Consider the following 16,913-nt stretch of genomic DNA (forward strand, 5'->3'; position numbering starts at 1 on the left):
GAAGGGCCATTGAACAGTGACCTCTCAATTTTTATCTTTGCAGCTTTAACAGCGTGTGTCAGGGGACACACATTCTCTTCCGAGAGTTTACCTTCATCCAGGCCACCCCCCATAACAGGGCATCCTTCCTACGGGCTTTCTGGAGATGCTTCCGGACTGTGGGCAAGAATGGAGGTAAGTCTTCTCAAACTTGTTCATAGAGATCTGAAGCCGAAAAGTACTCTTGTAAAACTACAAACAGCACAATTATTGAGCTTTGTTGACTGTTTCCCATCTCTTTTGAGATGTGGTGATAAAGGGTCTCAAGAAAATTCTTTTCCAGACCCAGCCACCAAATCCCCTTGTGGGTTAATTCACTAACCAATGAATTTCATGATTCCCTCTCAGTGGAATAGGATTCTTATCTACCTCATAGAGGCGTATGAACAGAATAAAATCAGGGTTTGCAAAGCACCTTAAGGTTATGGGATAAAAAAATATACAAATGCACTTTAAAGCAGGGAAAACAGGAGTACGTGTACACACGTGGCCATTTCCTTTGCACTGACCTCATGAACAAACTTTGAGGTAAACAGATATCAGGAAAGGTCCTTCACTGGAAATTCATTTAGAGGGAGCTTGTGAACCCATCCTCTCTAGCAGCTGCATTTCAGAAAGAGAGCCAGATACTTCAGCACAAGACCCTAGAACAGGGGAACAGACCACAGGATGTGTTGCCTAGAACTCATGTGCCTAGCCTAGGGCTCTTTCCAGAACAACATCTGACTCATCCTTCAGAGAGGGTCGAGGAGCTCAGGAAGACCTGAGTTCAGGTCTGACCTTAGATACATCCTAGTTTTGTGACTGTGGTCGAGTCACTTAACCGCTGCCTGTCTCAGTTTCCTCATCTGTAAAATGGGAAGAGTAACAGCACCTCCCTCCAAGGGTTGCTGTGAGGATCAAATAAGATTCCATTTGCAAGGCGCTCTGTATGTGCTCACTGGGTTCTTCACCTGGTGCCACAGGTGACCCATTGAGCTCTTGGTCTGTGGGCAGATGGGAGTGAGTCCCTTTATCATTAACGTGCTAGCCCCAGCCAGCCAGAAGATCTGCTGCCAGTGATCCATCCAGCTGCTGAGAGGGATTGACTCTGAGTTCTCCATTTTCCCCATGCTGTCAGCTGTCCTAAATTATATGCTCAGTATTTATTGTGATCCTTCTTAATCAGACAACCCAGGAATTCCTTGAGACCAGATGCAGCATTCAAAGCCAGATGAGCCAGACCTCCATAGTCAACACGTCTTTATGTTTTTTTCTCTTTTGAGAAGCTTTCCAAACATCTTTCAGTCACAAATATGTTAGTTCTGAACTCTGAGCCGGAATCTGTTGACACTTTGGGAGTGCCAGGGTCCTGAAAAAAGTGTCGCCTGCTTAGGTTCCCACCTAGGCCTGTTGTCCCATGCTTCTCTGTGGAGGAGATGCTACCACTGTTTTCTTGGATGTGGCTTTTGCCAGGAACATCTGAAATAGAGGTGTTAGTACTCAGAAAGAACCAGATTTACTTGTAGGATAGAGCCCAAGGAAAAGCAGAGCTCGCCAGATAAAGGAAGCAACTGGTTGGCAGAAACCGTTCAACCCAGGTTTCTGATTCAGTCTCACACATACAGTGGTCCATGTGTCATTTCTATGTAGTCTAAGCTACCAGCTTTTCATATTTCTGTAACTGCAAGAATACTGGTTACAAGCCTGTCCCTACCTGCTGCAAGACTAAAGCTTCTTAAGGGTTCAGAAGTGGGGCCAATGAAAGATGCTGGTAGCATCAAACCTTGTGTTTTGTTCCTTCTTTTCTAAGTTGGGTAAAGGTCAAAGTGCACTGACAATGCACCTGGTTTTTGGTCTCACCTGTTCTGTGAGGTTGGGCATCACATTTATTTCCCGTTTCTGTCAGATTTCCACATAAGATTTTTGAGTTTATGAGGGTGGAGATAATGTCATGTCTAAACACTACTTTTCCCAAAGCACCTAGCCCAGTAGGTGCATAATGAATGAGTGTTGAATAAATGGTTGTTGATTGACTCTTCAGGATCCCTCTCCTTTGCTTAATCATAGGATCAAGCATTTAAACATTTGCTAAGTGCCAAACAAGGTATCAAACAGTGTGTTACCTACTGGATAGAGACAAAAATGAAACCACTCCAGCCTCCAGGTGCTTATGGGATACGGAGAAACACCATGTGTATCCATATAAGTATATACATAATAATGGTGCGTATTCCAGGCATGGAGGAGGGACCATGTGCACAAAGAAGGACTCTGGATGACTCTAAACTCTTCTTACATGCAGTTATTCAGATGACACTTTGGCCGCTGCTTATTTTAAAGTTTAAAAAGTTTTTATATTTGTTATTTGTCCCTGCCAAATCAACATCTTTGATTCTTTGGGATATGGGCACAAGCCAAAAACATACACTCAGCATTCAGAAAATAAAGGAGCCAAAGCTCAGGGCTTATTTTAAAGCCTCACTCCTGCATATCACGCATACTCTTTTCAAGGAGGGGGTTTGAAGATGCTTGCTGTGGAAAAAGCTGGGTGGACAGAGGGTTTGTGGCTACGTGGGGCAGAGGGCAAAGGGCACCAACTCAGTTTGCATCCTCCAGCCTTCGGACATCTTCAGGATTGTTAAGCGCCTGTTTGAGAGTCTTGAGAGTTCCAAAGAGTTTTCCGAGGTGATCTGCCTTTGCTACATCCCGTTTTCTAGAAGTATCAGTGAGAGTTGAAATGGCAACTTAACAGAGGTATGTGTCTTTATCTGCGTCCCCAGAGAGACTCAGAGGATGTTATAGATTCTCCTGTTCTGCTGCTTGCACAGAAAGCCTACGTTCGCTAGGGAGACCGTAAAAGGAATTCGCCTGCCCCCCCAGCTAGGAGTGAGGCCTGGGGATCTTTCTTGGGGAAGTTTACCACCTTTCTTATAAGACTTCTGGACCAGCAAGTCTAAGGGAATAATCAATACCTTTTCCCCAACATCCTAGTTAAAGAGGCCTCATCACGTCCAGCTGACATGCCAAAGAACAGCTTCTTCTCACCACGACCAGCCCATAGAAGGCCCCTAGTTCTTATTTACTGCTTATGTCAGGCCAAGTAAATTCCTTTTACTTTCCCACCCAGAGTTCAGGCTGTACACCCTGTGGTTTTCTCTGAGCCTTAGTAGGGACTGGGGATAAATACTTGCACCATCCCTCAGTTACCCTTCACTCCAGTCGTCCCTCTTGATGGTCAGCATCTGGGCCAGGACACTGCCTTCCAGCCTTCGTCTCAGGGAGACACTGGGCAAAGGGAGGCCAGCCCTGCCCTCCTGCTTTCACAGCACCAAGTCCCTGCCCGTTCCCCGAATACTGAATGCCATCCTCAGAGATGAGCTGATCACATGATCATGACATCTGTGTAGCACTCCGTATGCTTGAGCTCCCTGGAGACAGACAGCCCAAGGCAAACCTTTCTGTTTTACACTGGAGGGAACTGAAGCCTAGAGAGGCCAAGCTACCTGCTAGTAAGTGTCTGAGGCAAGATTTGAACCCAAGCCTTTCTTGGTACCCTCAGCTGCCTAGGGCCTCCTCTTAAAGCGACCTTGTATGTATTTTGTGTGTGCTGACCCTGATCTGTCCTCACTCCAGCTCCACTTTATTCCTTCTTCCCATGCATTGCCATGTGCCCGTGTAGCATAGTTATTAGACAATGCATGGTAGGCCTCTTCTCCCAAGCCACAGGCTCTGCTAGGACACGGTAGTGTCTGCCTGATTTCTGTATATACCCATTTGCCCTAGTACCCAGCACACCCAGTGTCTTGGACATCTCTAGGTACTTGTGTGTGCTTGAAGGCCAAATGTTGATTGGTTGTAGGACCACATGTGAGTTTGTTCCATTTTCGTCCAGCTCAGCTTGGGGGGGGGGCAGGGCTCGAAGTTCAGAAGTCAAGGCCACCATTCATTCTGGTAGGAAGTGAGGTCTCTGTTACAAACTTTAACAACTCCCTGGAGGCAGAATCCCCAGCTCACCTGGGTGCCAGCTGCTCTCCTCTGCCACCAGGAAGCAGGGGAAAGCCCTCCAGGAGCTATTTGCCACTCCATTGTTTGTTCATCTTGGGATATACATGCTGTGACTGGGGGAGAGCCCACCGCAGGCTTGGATTTGGGGAGCACTGAGAGCTGAATTGAGGATGCTGCTCCCCATTTAGTAGGGGGCTCTCTGGAATTTTGGCTGAGCCCACTTGTAGGTCTTTGAGATTATTTGTCAAGATGAGGGGTCTGGGTGTGGTTCAGATTCCTCTGGGAAAGTTCCTTAAAGAATCTCCTTGATTTCTTGCCTTCCATCTTCTTTCTTTGGCTGTGGTTCTAGGGCGCAGCCAGTCGCACCCAGTTGGCTGCTGTTGCCTTGACCCCATAGATTCTTTGAAGTGTGCTGCTGCCACCACAGCTTCACTGCCCTTTTTCCTTTCCAATTGCCCAGATCTTAAGAACTAGTTCTGAAAGTTCTCATTTGGCATCAAGGCAGCTGAGTGATGCAGTGGGTAGCAGGCAGCATTCACAGACGCGGTGGATCAAAGGGACCTTTGGAGACTCAATTTAACTTTTCCCAAATGCCCACTATATGGACCCAAGAAGACACAGGCCTTTTCCTTATCATTATCAAAAAGCATTTCTGGGCCAAGAGATACTGAAATATTCATGATAGCACTCCCTGGGGTATGCCAACCAGTTAATAAGCATTTGTTACTATGCCAAGCACTTACACTCTCCCCAGCAGAGCACTAAGGGCTGGGGCTAAAAATAAAGCTAGAAACGCTGTCCTGAGCTCGGGGAGGTCTCAGTCCAATGAGGGAGACAACTACGTCATACAAGACGGACACCATGTTGAGGGAAGGTCCCAGGGGATGGCACAAACCAGGAAAGGCCTCCTGGAGAAGGTGGGAACAGCAGGAGCAAAGAACTGTAGACAAAGCAGGTGTCCACCATTTGGGGAATGGTTAACAGACAATCATGCATGAATGTCATGTTGTAAGAATGGCAAATATAAGGAATTCAGAGAAATAAGGGGAAATCTACACAAACTGCTGCTAAGCGAAATAGACCATGTACACGATGACAGCATTGGAAAGGAAAGATCACTCCCAAGTCCCCTCACTGAGTGTCCAAAGAACCTGTGATGGCCTCAGTGCGTCTCTTGGGAAAGAGGAGAGCAGAGGGCTGCTGGTGCTATTGGATGCTAGGTCAGTCACTGCGCACCAGGGCCAGATTCTGGATCAACCACCACACACTGGGGGCAGATTCTGGATCCATCATCGTGTGCTGGAGTCAGAGTCTGGATACATCATCAGGGCTAGAGTCAGAGTCTGGAAGGGATTGCCTTGCTTTCCAAAGAGCATCAGACTGACACATAAGATACTGCAGCCTTCCTTGCTTGGCAGAGGAGTGAGAAGATCCCAAGGCTGGGTGGCAGTACAGGACAGGATGAGTCACTTGAACAGCAAGGACTCAGGAGTAACCCACCAAAACCTTGAACAGATGGCGCCATCTCCTTCAGTTTTCCCCACACTTTCCTCTGTTAGAAGGCAATGACACATTGGGCAACAGTAAGACTCTCCGATCTAGAAGAAGCCTGATTGTGCTAGGGCTCATCCTCATTTCTGATGTTTATTGGGGAACGCCTCTGTGAGAGCACACATCGGATTTTATAGGAGAGTATTTCAGCAGCATCTGTTCAATTTGTTCTCTGTGCTCAACACTATGCTAAGTAAGAACTCCAGGTTAAATTGAGAGGTCGTCTCCTTACTGTTGAGGAACTTAAAAGGTTTTTGAGCAGTTGAAGTGATTAGAGGGCAGTGTAATACACAGGGTAATTAATGCCCCAATGTGTGGTGTGGAGTCTGGCCTCCATAGGAAGGTCAAGAAGAAGAGAGACCAGCACAGGCCAGAATGACATGGGCCTTGGGAGGTAGAGGGGATTTGCATGGGTGAAAAGGAAGCGGGACATACTGGGCAGGGAAAAAGCCTGAGCAGAAGTGGGTGTAAGTGTGGTATTCTTGGGGACCAGTGAGGTGGCTTGAAAAAGACACTTAATGAGTGACTGAAAGAATTAGAAATACATTTAATACATGTAATTTTAATATATTTAATAATATTTTGTAGATATATAGGTGCCATAATAACTAGAATGAAAGGCCTGGAGTCAGGAAGGCTGAGTTCTAATCCTGTCTCAGACACTAACTAGCTGTGTGACCTTCAGGCAAGTCACTTAAACTCTTTTGTCCTAAGTGTCCTCATCTGTAAAGTGAAAATAATGGTGACAGCTACTACAAGGATCCAGTGAGGGATTCTAAAGTGTAAAGTGGTTCTCAAGCTTTAAAAATGCTGGTTACTTTTACAGAATAGGGCTTAAAGACAATGGAACTACTGTGGCCTTGGGGAAAAGGTTTTCAAGTCTAAACTCTGGGTGGTTCTAGGACTAGAATCCATGAAAATACTAGGAAGCTCGATTTCACCTCAGCCCAAACCAATGCTTTCCTGACACTTGGAGCTGAGCTCTCAGAAGTCCAGCCCATAGCAGAAGTGTTTAATCAGATATGAGAGCCAGTCCTCTGTCAGACATGGCAGGCGTCAAGGTACTGGGAGCAGGACTCAGGTTTCAGGTGCAGATTGTACTAGATGACCTCTGAACTCTTATGATCCTATACTGATGAGGCTACTGGCCAGATCGGAGTAGACAGTCAAACAAAGAGAAGTTTACCTTCTGATCCACTTTGTTGGAATGCTTCCCATCTGTGAGGGTATCTGTGTCTAATATGCTTATGGCATATTGAAGAAAACAGTTCCTCAGAAACATAAGCTATGTTATGATTATAGCATCTATGTAATAGTTTCTAAGAGGTCATATAAAAAAGCCGTACACAAGATAGGATCCTGGCCATCAAGAAGCATACAGTCTGGAGGATAAAAGTGGGATAAGATGGGGCAGCTAGGTGGCGCAGTGAGTATAGCACCGGCCCTGGAGTCAGGAGGATCCGAGTTCGGTCCTGGCCTCAGACACTAAACACCCACATACAAAAACTAGCCATGTAACCTTGGGCAAGTTACCCAATTTCAAAAGGCAAAAAAAAAAAAAAGTGGGATAAGATCATTGTAATGCAGTAAGCCATAGATGCCGGGTGAATGATGCAGAAAATAAGGATTCTAAAAAATCACAGGAGAAAGATCACTTTTAACTGAGATCATCAGGGAAGAGTTAGGTGTGACTTGGGTCATGAAACTAGGATTTGTATAAACAGGAGAAACAATGTGAACTAATATTTGGAGGCAGAAGAGCAGATGAGTTTGACAGGAGCCAAGGGAAGAAGGGATGGAGGAAAGGACAGGAGAGGAGACAGAAAGGAACCGGATCGTGGAAGTCTTTATATGCTAGGCTAAATAGAGGAGTGTATTTAGTGTAGAGGAAGCACTTTGATAATTTAATGGGTTTGGATAAACTGAAGCTAGGCATGACCACTTTCCTGGAATCTCTAAGTATTGCTTCTTTTCATATGGTCCCTGCTTTATGCTTAATTTGGCCTGTTGGTCGTTCCTGAAGTCAGTAGCATGTTTCTTTCTCCCCTCTTCCCCCTTTTGCATGCCCTCTGCCCCATCTGCATGGCCCACCCTGCTTCCCAAGAACAGTTCCCTCTCAAGAGCTTGGCTCTAATTTGTGAACCAGAATCTCAAAACTGGAGTCTTTCACCACTAAACCACTTATCTGATGGGCTCTCGATGGACTCTAAACTGGTTTGCTGTTTTTACATATGGTGGCCTAAGAGGTGTGACTTAATTTGCTCAACCAATCACAAGAATTTTTCTATGTGGCCTTTCATCCAATGGCTAAACCTTTATAATCCTCTTAAATAGATTAAGGTCTCATTCACACACCTGGTTTACACTTTTGATGGATGGATTGATTCAATGGAGCTTTCCAGGTTTTCTCGGATGACTTTAATTGGAATGAGAGTGGAATTCCACCCTTACATAGATAAAGAAATTAAGGCCCCCAGAAGTTAAGCAACTTCCCCAAGTATTACTCTGTTATTACACAGGTCATAAGTGGCAGGGCCAAGATTCTAAATTAGATTATCTCTCTCCAGTCCCTGTTTGCATTTCTCTAGAAACAAACTCTTAATGGCCTAGTATCACGAAGATTTTCTCTTCCTGCTTTGTACGGGATCTCCTTCTCTTACTCTGCTCTAGAAAAAGTGAGAGCCATTTGTATCCAAAATGATGTCTTACGCAAGTTTAAAATTCTTCTTAGATCTTTTTGGAGGACGCTGTGTCTTCTTTGGTGTAAAGATCTGACTTTGAGGGGTGCTCAATTCCCCCTAATTTGTTTTCAGATAATCTCTGGGTTTCTTTCTCCTTTCTTCTCTACTTGATTGACTTTTTATTTTCTCTTCCTCCCCCCCTCACCCTCCCATCTTATCTGCTTCATGGCCTTTTTCCTTTGCATTTTGTCTTTACACCATAGTCTTCCCTGGTATTTTCCCATGCTCTATAGATTCCCTGAAGAGTGAGTATACAGAAACAGTCTATGAGATGATGACCTTGTGTTGGATTGGGTTGTATTTGGGGTTGACCCATATCAATATCTTTCTTGACTCATATTTCTTCCTATGTGGAAATGAAAGAGAAAGTGATAGTCATGGTCTTACTGGTGTAGGATGGAAGCTCTTTTTAAGCAATGAGATGAGCCAACTTTTGGAGTAACTCCAGGGGAACAAAAGTCATTTTTACTGATTGAGTCTCCATAAGACATTTGACTTTCTAAGTTAGAACCGTTCTTAACTTTGGAGCAAAGAGGCCAGTGGCTTTAACAGGGTTCTGCATTTAGTTCAGGGCAGCTAGATGGTACAGTAGATAGTGCCAGGTCCAGAGTCAGGAAACCTCATCTTCCTGAGTTAAATCTGGCCTCAGACACTTATTAGCTGTGTGACCCCCTGTTTGCCTCAGCTTCCTCATCTATAAAATGAGCTAGAAAAGGAAATGGCAAACTACTCCAGTAGCTTTGCCAAGAAAACCCCAAATGGGGTCATGAAGTCAGACATGACTAAAACTATAGTCTACAGTAATGTGGGCTGGTTCCATTGAATCATTATGGAGCCATGGTGTAACTCCCAACTTCCTGCCTAGAGATGCATTTATTCCTTTGCCTTGGTTAGGCCTATGAGGCATCCCAGGAGTTTGTGCCCCTGTGATGTTTTGTCTTTTCCTTCTCTGCTTCTGCCACATCAGAGGATGAATCAGTGACCAAGCATTGTGGAGTCTTCGTTCACATCTCTCCCATTCATCTCTTCCTCACCACAGCCTCCCTCCTGACTAAGCTTCCTTTCTCTAGGCTCAGCCCTCTCTAATCTGCATGAATGTAAGGCCTCCCATGAAGGACACTTTAAGCTTTATGGAGGGCATTCCTTGCAGCAACCCTGAAGAGCATAAGCTCTGTTATTCATGGTTTACAGATGAAACTTGGAAAGATGAAATGACTTGCCCTAGGTCTCATGGCTGCTAAGGATCAGAAATGATATTAGAACTCAAGCTCAGAGCTTTCTAAGGCCAGTTGCAGCTAGTCTTCCTAAAATACAGCTGCCACTCTGTCATCCGTCTGCTTAAAAATCTTGAGTGGTGCCCTACTGCAAATAGGAGAACATCCAAGTTCCCTCATCTGGCATTCAAGGCCTTTCACAATTAATCCTAATTAATCTTATGTTGTTGGTTTACTAGCCAGCTAGAATATAAACTCATTTGGGGGGGGGGAGGCAATTGGGGTTAAGTGACTTGCTCAGGGTCACACAGCTAGTACGTGTCTAAGGCTGGATTTGAACTCAGGTCCTGCTGACTCCAGGGCTGGTGGTCTATCCACTGGGCCACCTAACTGCCCCTAGAACATAAACTCATTGAAGTAAAGAACTAATCCTATATTTCTTTGTATCCTTCAGGCCACCTAGCACAGAGCCTTGCATATTATAGATGTTGACTATTGTTCAGCTATTTTGAGGCATTTTAGACATTGAGCTCTTCCCCGTCAATCATAGAATCATAGGATTTTAGAGCCAAGATGGACCTGAGAGATTCTCTGGTCCAACCACCTCATTTTTCAGATAAAGAAACTGCTGCCCAGACAGCATAAGTGGCCTCTCCCAGAGTGCCATGGGGCATCAGATATGGAGCTGGAATTTGAAACCAGCCCTGCCTCCAGACTCAGCGCTCCTTCCTTGATGTCCCACGGCCCCTACGAATAGCACATTCATTGAAGAAACAGTTCATGCTCTTCTATTCTGTTAAGCCTTGCTTTATGACTTAAACTGATAATCTTTCATTTTTCTGTTTTTATAATCCATAAATTAGCACTTAATGAAAACATAAGCGTCCCTTCCGCATCTGCCTAGCAGCGGCCAGGATCCGGCGGTGGTGGTGGCGGTGGCAGCGGCTGCAGCGGCGGCTCCGGCTCGGAGTGTGGTTGTTGTCTCTCCTCACGAAACCTCAGCTCAGCTAGGTCCACTTGGGTCTCGGCGCCATGAACATTCGCAACGCACGGCCAGAAGACCTGATGAACATGCAGCATTGTAACCTGCTGTGCCTTCCGGAAAACTATCAGATGAAATACTATTTCTACCATGGTCTGTCATGGCCTCAGCTTTCTTACATTGCTGAAGATGAGAATGGCAAGATCGTGGGCTATGTGCTGGCCAAGATGGAGGAAGATCCAGATGATGTCCCCCACGGACATATCACATCCTTGGCTGTGAAACGTTCCCACCGCCGATTAGGTCTAGCACAGAAGCTTATGGACCAGGCCTCAAGGGCCATGATCGAAAACTTCAATGCAAAATACGTGTCCCTGCATGTCAGAAAAAGTAACCGAGCAGCTCTGCACCTGTATTCCAACACTCTCAACTTTCAGATCAGTGAGGTGGAACCCAAGTACTATGCCGACGGGGAGGACGCCTATGCTATGAAGCGGGATCTGACCCAGATGGCCGAAGAGCTGAGGAAGCAACTGGAGGTGAAGGAGAAAGGCAGGCATCTGCTGCTGGCCTCCCTGGAGAACAAGATGGACCCCAAAGCCAACCACGTAGGGGACTGCTGCCGTGAGGAGAAGGGCCTGGGCCCCACAGCCGAGGACAGCAGTGGCGGCGACAGCAAGGATCTCAGCGAGGTCAGCGAGACCACAGAGAGCACTGACGTCAAGGACAGCTCGGAGGCCTCCGACTCGGCCTCCTAGGGGCCCCCGACTCGGCCTCCTAGAGGCCCCCGACTCGGCCTCCTAGAGGCCCCAGAACTCGGCCTCCTAGAGGCCCCCGACTTGGCCTCCTAGAGGCCCTGGCCCTGGGGTTCCACTGCTCAAGAGGCACCCCCATCTCTGTCTCTCATTCCCTTGCCCCCCAGCAGTTCTGCCGATTAAACTGTTTGGAGCCCTGGGGACTGTGGATTGCTGTGAAAAAAAAAAAAAAACAAGCATCATTCCCCAGTTTCATGTGTAACATGAGACAAACAGAAGAGAAAGAAGCTAATGTTTCTTTTGTGTTACACATTACATTGGGGGCCAGAGGATCCAAACCCAAGAGTCAGGCCCCTGAGATCACCGATATTAAAAGTCCTCATGGGAAGGTTGCTATTGTGGCAGCAAGAAGATACTGTCATGATGGAGATATGAGTAAGAGAAGTCTAATAGACGTATTAGAGGAGATGGCAAGAGGTCCCGAGTCACGGAGCCAGCCCACAGTATCGAGGCTGGTCCAAGGTCTTCCAGGGCATGTGGAGGCTACAGATGCTGCAGCAGAGACCCAGGAACAAATGACAGCCAGAGGGACAGGGCCTCAAGGCTGTCAGGCAGCCTTTGTTCTCTTCTCCTTCATGTAGATCAGAAAGACGCGGCTGCAGACTGAGGAAAACACACACATTAGAGAATTGTTGCTGAGAATATTTGATGGTTTTTAATCTTCTTTGTCTGTCCTAATGAAGAGCTTTTGCTGAATCTGTCCTGTTATTCACCTGTTTCTGTTAGCATGATAATAACTAAGTATCTAGTTTCACCATGGGGGCTTGAATCGTGTGGGATACACTTACTTGAAGTACCTCCCACATATGTGAACCTGAGTCCGTGGCCCATGGGCAGTCCGTATAGCTAGATCCTTATGCCCCATCTAGACAAGAGGTCCTCAAGGGCAAAGGATCAGAGGATTCTATTTCTTATTTTTTTCTCCTTATTTTAAAATATGTCTTATTGATACTCTTCTCTAACATCATCCTTACCTCCTGATGACTCCCTCCCTCCACCTCAAAGCCTCTCTTATTACAAATAATAATAGCTGAGCAAAACAAATCACCCTATAGACTGTGTCTGAAGATGTATGCCTCATTCTGTAGCCACAGCCCACCACCTCTTTTTCAGTCATCAGGAGACATGCTAAATCATCAGTTCCTCTGAACTCATGATTGCTAACTATTGATCCAAGTCCTCCAGATTTTCAGGGCTGTTTTCCTTCACATGTTGCATTTGTCAGATAAATCCTTCTCCTGCTTCTCTTTATTTTGCTCTGCATGAGTTCATACATGTTTTCCCAGAGTCCTGCTAAGTCTTCCTAGTCATCATTTCCTCTGGTGCTAACTATCCCTTCTATTCTCCTTAATAGCTTCCTTGACTCTCATCTTTAACAGACTTTTGTATTTAATTCCCACTGAAATTGGAATAAAATGGATAGGATATATGTAGGCATCAGCATTAATAGCAAAGGGGAATGATACAACTCTATTCTTCCTCCATCCGGGCTAAGCACCTTCCTCCCATACAGTGTTAGGTACATGGTAGGTATTTCTGGCACATTTTTTACCTAACCCTTCTTGTCTAGCAGCTATTCTGGGGAATGCCCTGCATGTTGTAGAAATAGCAGAGAAAAAATGAAGGGCCATCCAGAGCCTTGATGTAGGGTCATAGGAGCTAGAGCTGACAGGAACCTCAGAAATCATCTAATGCCATTTGCTAATAAACAAGTGGCCAAAGACAGAGTCTTTAAAATTATTTGTAAACCATAAATGACCACATTGAGAGTATGCTTTGAGTCACTAATAGTGAGAGAAATGTGAATGAATGAAAACACTTTCCTCCAGGCATGAGGCTCAGTATTCAGGTACTCAGAAGGAACTTCACTCTCATTAATTGGAATTTTCCCAGTGATCCACACTTGCCTGGCCTGTGCTGATCTTGACCATGTCCTCCCATAAATTTGCCATGGGAAGAGCCAAGAGTTCACTCAGCGTGCTGGAAGGCTTCCTGGATTTCTCTTGAAAGAGGAAAGACTCTCAGTGGATACTAGATTGTCTGCGCTCACCATGATCAGCCTGTTTTCTCTTCCTATCATATGCTTCCTTCATGATGTTTTCTTTTTTTAAACTCCTGTTCTTCTCTGAAGTTCTTCATTGGTCACATGTTGCCTTCTGCTTACACCTACCACACACCTTCTTCTTGCTGTCTGTGTGATACTCATGGAATACTTATAGTATTCCATGTTTCACAACCATACAACAGTACCAGTAAAATATTAGTATTTTAAAGATGAGCCTTTGTTTCTAGGAGAAGCTTAGGATCGTCAAATAAGCATTTTTCTAAAGGTAATCCAGCCCGCTCTCCTCCTCCTGTTTAAGACTGGGCTCCACCTGTACTGTTGGTCTTAGACCTCTACACTGATCGACGAGCTGTAGAGGGTATCCGTTCAACTGCACATCATAATCTGGGCAATAGGTCTTCTTCATCCACTTGGTCTTCGTTGTGTGGATAGTAAGTCCAAGCTCTTTTGAGAGTTACACATCTCTAAGCAAGCTCTGCAAAGCTCTGGGGCTTGATAAAACCAGTGTGAGGTCATTCACAGCAGGAGCACCTGGAGGACCTGACCATCCACAAAGATTCCCTCTTCAGCTTAGATTCTGCTGTGGACCCCTGCCATCATGTTGGCAAACACCTTAGATGAGCATAGGTTTCCCTACTTTATACCTCACCTAATGTTTATGATCAGAGGACCGGTGAATGGATTTTTTTCTGGTATGTCTTTCAAAAGATCTTCAAACATTTTAATGTATGCATGATGCCTTCTTAGAAGAATAGCATTTTGCTTTAGCAAATCAAATGTTTTTCACACTAAGTAGATTGTAAACACCACTAGTGGGATCTTATATTCTTTGCATCTTTAAGTTACTTGAGAAATGGTAAAGATCCGATCTGTTACCGGCTGTTGTTTTTGAAAACTTGCTTTTCCCCTGTTAGTACCCTCATTGAGAATGGCCTCAATTTGTGTGTAGATGAGTCTTATAGGCTGATCTCTCACCTGGAAGATGGTCTTCTATCCAAGAGCCAGTGTGGCATCAGAAAGGGGTGATGAATGATCAGCATAGTGTTTGCTGCCCAATGCTCCAGGAGAAATTCCAGAAGCAGAACAGAGGTCTGTATACAGTGTTTGTAGATCTGACTGTCAGTCATGAGGACTCATGGAAGCCTGGAAAAGTTCATCAGCATTGTATGCCAGTTCCACAATTCACGCATCGATTCTGGATAAGGATGATGTTCTCAAGCTTTCCCGGTCACCAATGGAGTGAAGCAGGACTTTGTGCTTGCTCCCATGCTTTTTAGTATGATGTTTTCAGTGATGTTGTCAGACCTCTTCAGTGAGGACAAAAATGGTATATCAAGGTCAGCTTCCACACTAATGGTAAATTATTTAACTTGAAAAGTCTTCAAACCAAGACGAAAGTGGAAGATGAGTTGGTGTGTGACTTTTTGCTCACAGATGATGTGCACTCAGTGCAGTCTCTGAGGCTGAGATGCAACAGAGTCTGCATGGATTCTCTGCCACTTTTGCTAATTTTGGCCTGACATTTAACACCAGGAAAACAGGGATTCTCCATAAGCCGGCACCATGCCAACCATACATGGAACTGTCGGTAACAGCAAATAGAGGAACTTTGAATGATGTGGATAAGTCCGCTTGCCTTGGCAGTATACTTTCCAGGGATGTATGCTTTGCTAGGGCCAGCTCAGTGCTGCCCACTGAACTTCAGGTCCACAGAACCAGTGTGTTGACCTCATTAGTGTATATCTGAAACCTGGACTGCTGAAACCGGCACCAAGGAAACTGAATCACTTCCGCTTAAATTGTCCTAGGAAGATTCTGAAGATGATCTGGCAAGGTAAGGTACCAGATACTGAGGTCCTTTCTTGAGCTGAACTTCCAAGCATCAGACTCTACTGCCGAGAACACAACTCCAAAGGGCTGGTCATGTTGTTTGAATACTAAACGTATGTTTGCCTAAAAGACTATTTTACAGAGAATTGGGTTGTTTTTTGGTCATGAGGAAAGGTTGCTTCTGGTGGAAAAGAGGAGGAGATGAAGTAAGGAATGGAGCCCTGGACTTAGAGGCAGAAGGACTTGTGTTCAAATCCTGCCAGAGACACTTATGAACTGGCTGGTCCTGGGCAAGTCACTTGAACTCCTCTTGGTGTCCTCGTCTGTGAAATGGGAATAATAACAGCACCAAAGGAGCAAATGAGATCGTAAAGACCTCAAAGTGTGATATACATGATATGCACATTAGCTCCCGTATAAAAGCAGAAGGCATCAATATGACTTGTTTTAACAAAGAGCCCCCTTATTTTACATTTGAGGAGTCAAGTCACCCAGGATTCAAATTGTGATCCGTTCCCAATTCAGCATTGAAATCCATGGAGTTCAGTTGCCCTTAAATAAATTTCCTTGTTAAACTGAGGAGCACATCTTCCTTTCAGTGTCTTTGAAAGGGCATTTTACTTTTGAGAGGAAAAAGCGGGGTGTGTGTATGAGGGCTGGAGTATAAATGTTAATCGATGCCGGAGTCTCGAAGTGGCCACTCAGTGGTGTGGCCTTTGTGGCCAATGGCGAGGCTTCTTACCAAGAGAAAATATTCTTTGCTGACCAATCCCTATTGTTGCTCTTCAGATGAACTCACTTTAAACTGTGAAAAAGATTGATTAAAATGTTGCTTTATTGGGGCATGAGCATGAATTAAAAATTCAGTGAACAGAGAAGCTACTTAGAAGTTATAACTTGTAAGCTCTTTATTCTTTTATCTAAAGAGCCCTTTAATTAGGGACTCTCTTTCTCCCCAGGGGTTAAGAACTTTTTTCTTTTTTCCGAGAAAAGCATCTGACCTGAATGATTTATTTAAATAAGGCATACAGTTGTCAGGCTCAGCCTTTCTCTTATGGATATTTGAAAATAAAATGTGATTTACATACTTCTGAAAAGCCAGAGCCAAGTGAGTGAAGTAAAAAACAAGCAGTCAGTGTTCTCAGTCTGACCAAATCCTTCCTGGGCCCGGTTGGACTGAACAAAGCCCGATCCAAAAACACCTTGGCTAGCTCAAGCATTGGGCTCAAGCTCCCAAGATGAAATCCAACAGGGGTCGATGTAAAATTCTGCATTTGGGTTCAGAAAATCACCTTCCCAAATACAAGTTGGGGAAAGGGAAACTAGCAGCCGGTTCTTATGAACAAGAAGCAGGGGGTTTGGAGGGGTGGGGGCTCAGTGCAACATGGCAGCCCTCAAAAGCTGACATTCTCCCAGTGAGTGAGAGGGAGCATGCTGTGCAGGACCCCAGAGGGAAGGAGGCCCATGGCCTCTGCCCATGCAGAGGCCACTTCTGCAGAGTTGGGTGTGGTTCTCGGCACCACAGTTCAGACAGGACATGTGCCAGCTGAAGGGTTTTGAGGAGGTTTGTCCTGGGCCCTCTTCTTCCTCGATACCATTTCAACTCTAATGGATTCAGTTGTTATCTCTTGTGCTGATTATTTTCAGATCTACTTATCTAGCGCCTAGCCTCTAGGCTTGCGTCTCCAG

General features: G+C 45.3%; 2 protein-coding genes across 5 annotated transcripts in view; both read left to right on the forward strand.

Annotated features, from left to right (window-relative positions):
* The window catches only part of CSTPP1 (centriolar satellite-associated tubulin polyglutamylase complex regulator 1), a 175,846-nt gene that overhangs the window by 98,445 nt on the left and 60,488 nt on the right, over positions 1-16,913 (forward strand). For all 4 annotated transcript variants that reach the window (XM_069091559.1, XM_069091560.1, XM_069091558.1 and 1 more), the window contains one exon: positions 44-174. In XM_069091559.1, coding sequence (XP_068947660.1) covers positions 44-174 — 131 coding nt within the window. The remainder of the gene's footprint in view (positions 1-43; positions 175-16,913) is intronic.
* On the forward strand, positions 44-16,321 carry LOC138163890 (N-alpha-acetyltransferase 10). The gene is made up of 2 exons (XM_069091562.1): positions 44-174; positions 10,396-16,321. The coding sequence occupies exon 2, from the start codon at positions 10,565-10,567 to the stop codon at positions 11,270-11,272; it is 708 nt and encodes a 235-aa protein (XP_068947663.1). The 5' UTR covers positions 44-174; positions 10,396-10,564; the 3' UTR covers positions 11,273-16,321.

Source organism: Petaurus breviceps, unplaced genomic scaffold (genome assembly GCF_028583685.1).
Source record: "Petaurus breviceps papuanus isolate PSGF00001 unplaced genomic scaffold, PetGlider_PUasm1.0 188, whole genome shotgun sequence".
NCBI classification, from domain to species: domain Eukaryota; kingdom Metazoa; phylum Chordata; class Mammalia; order Diprotodontia; family Petauridae; genus Petaurus; species Petaurus breviceps.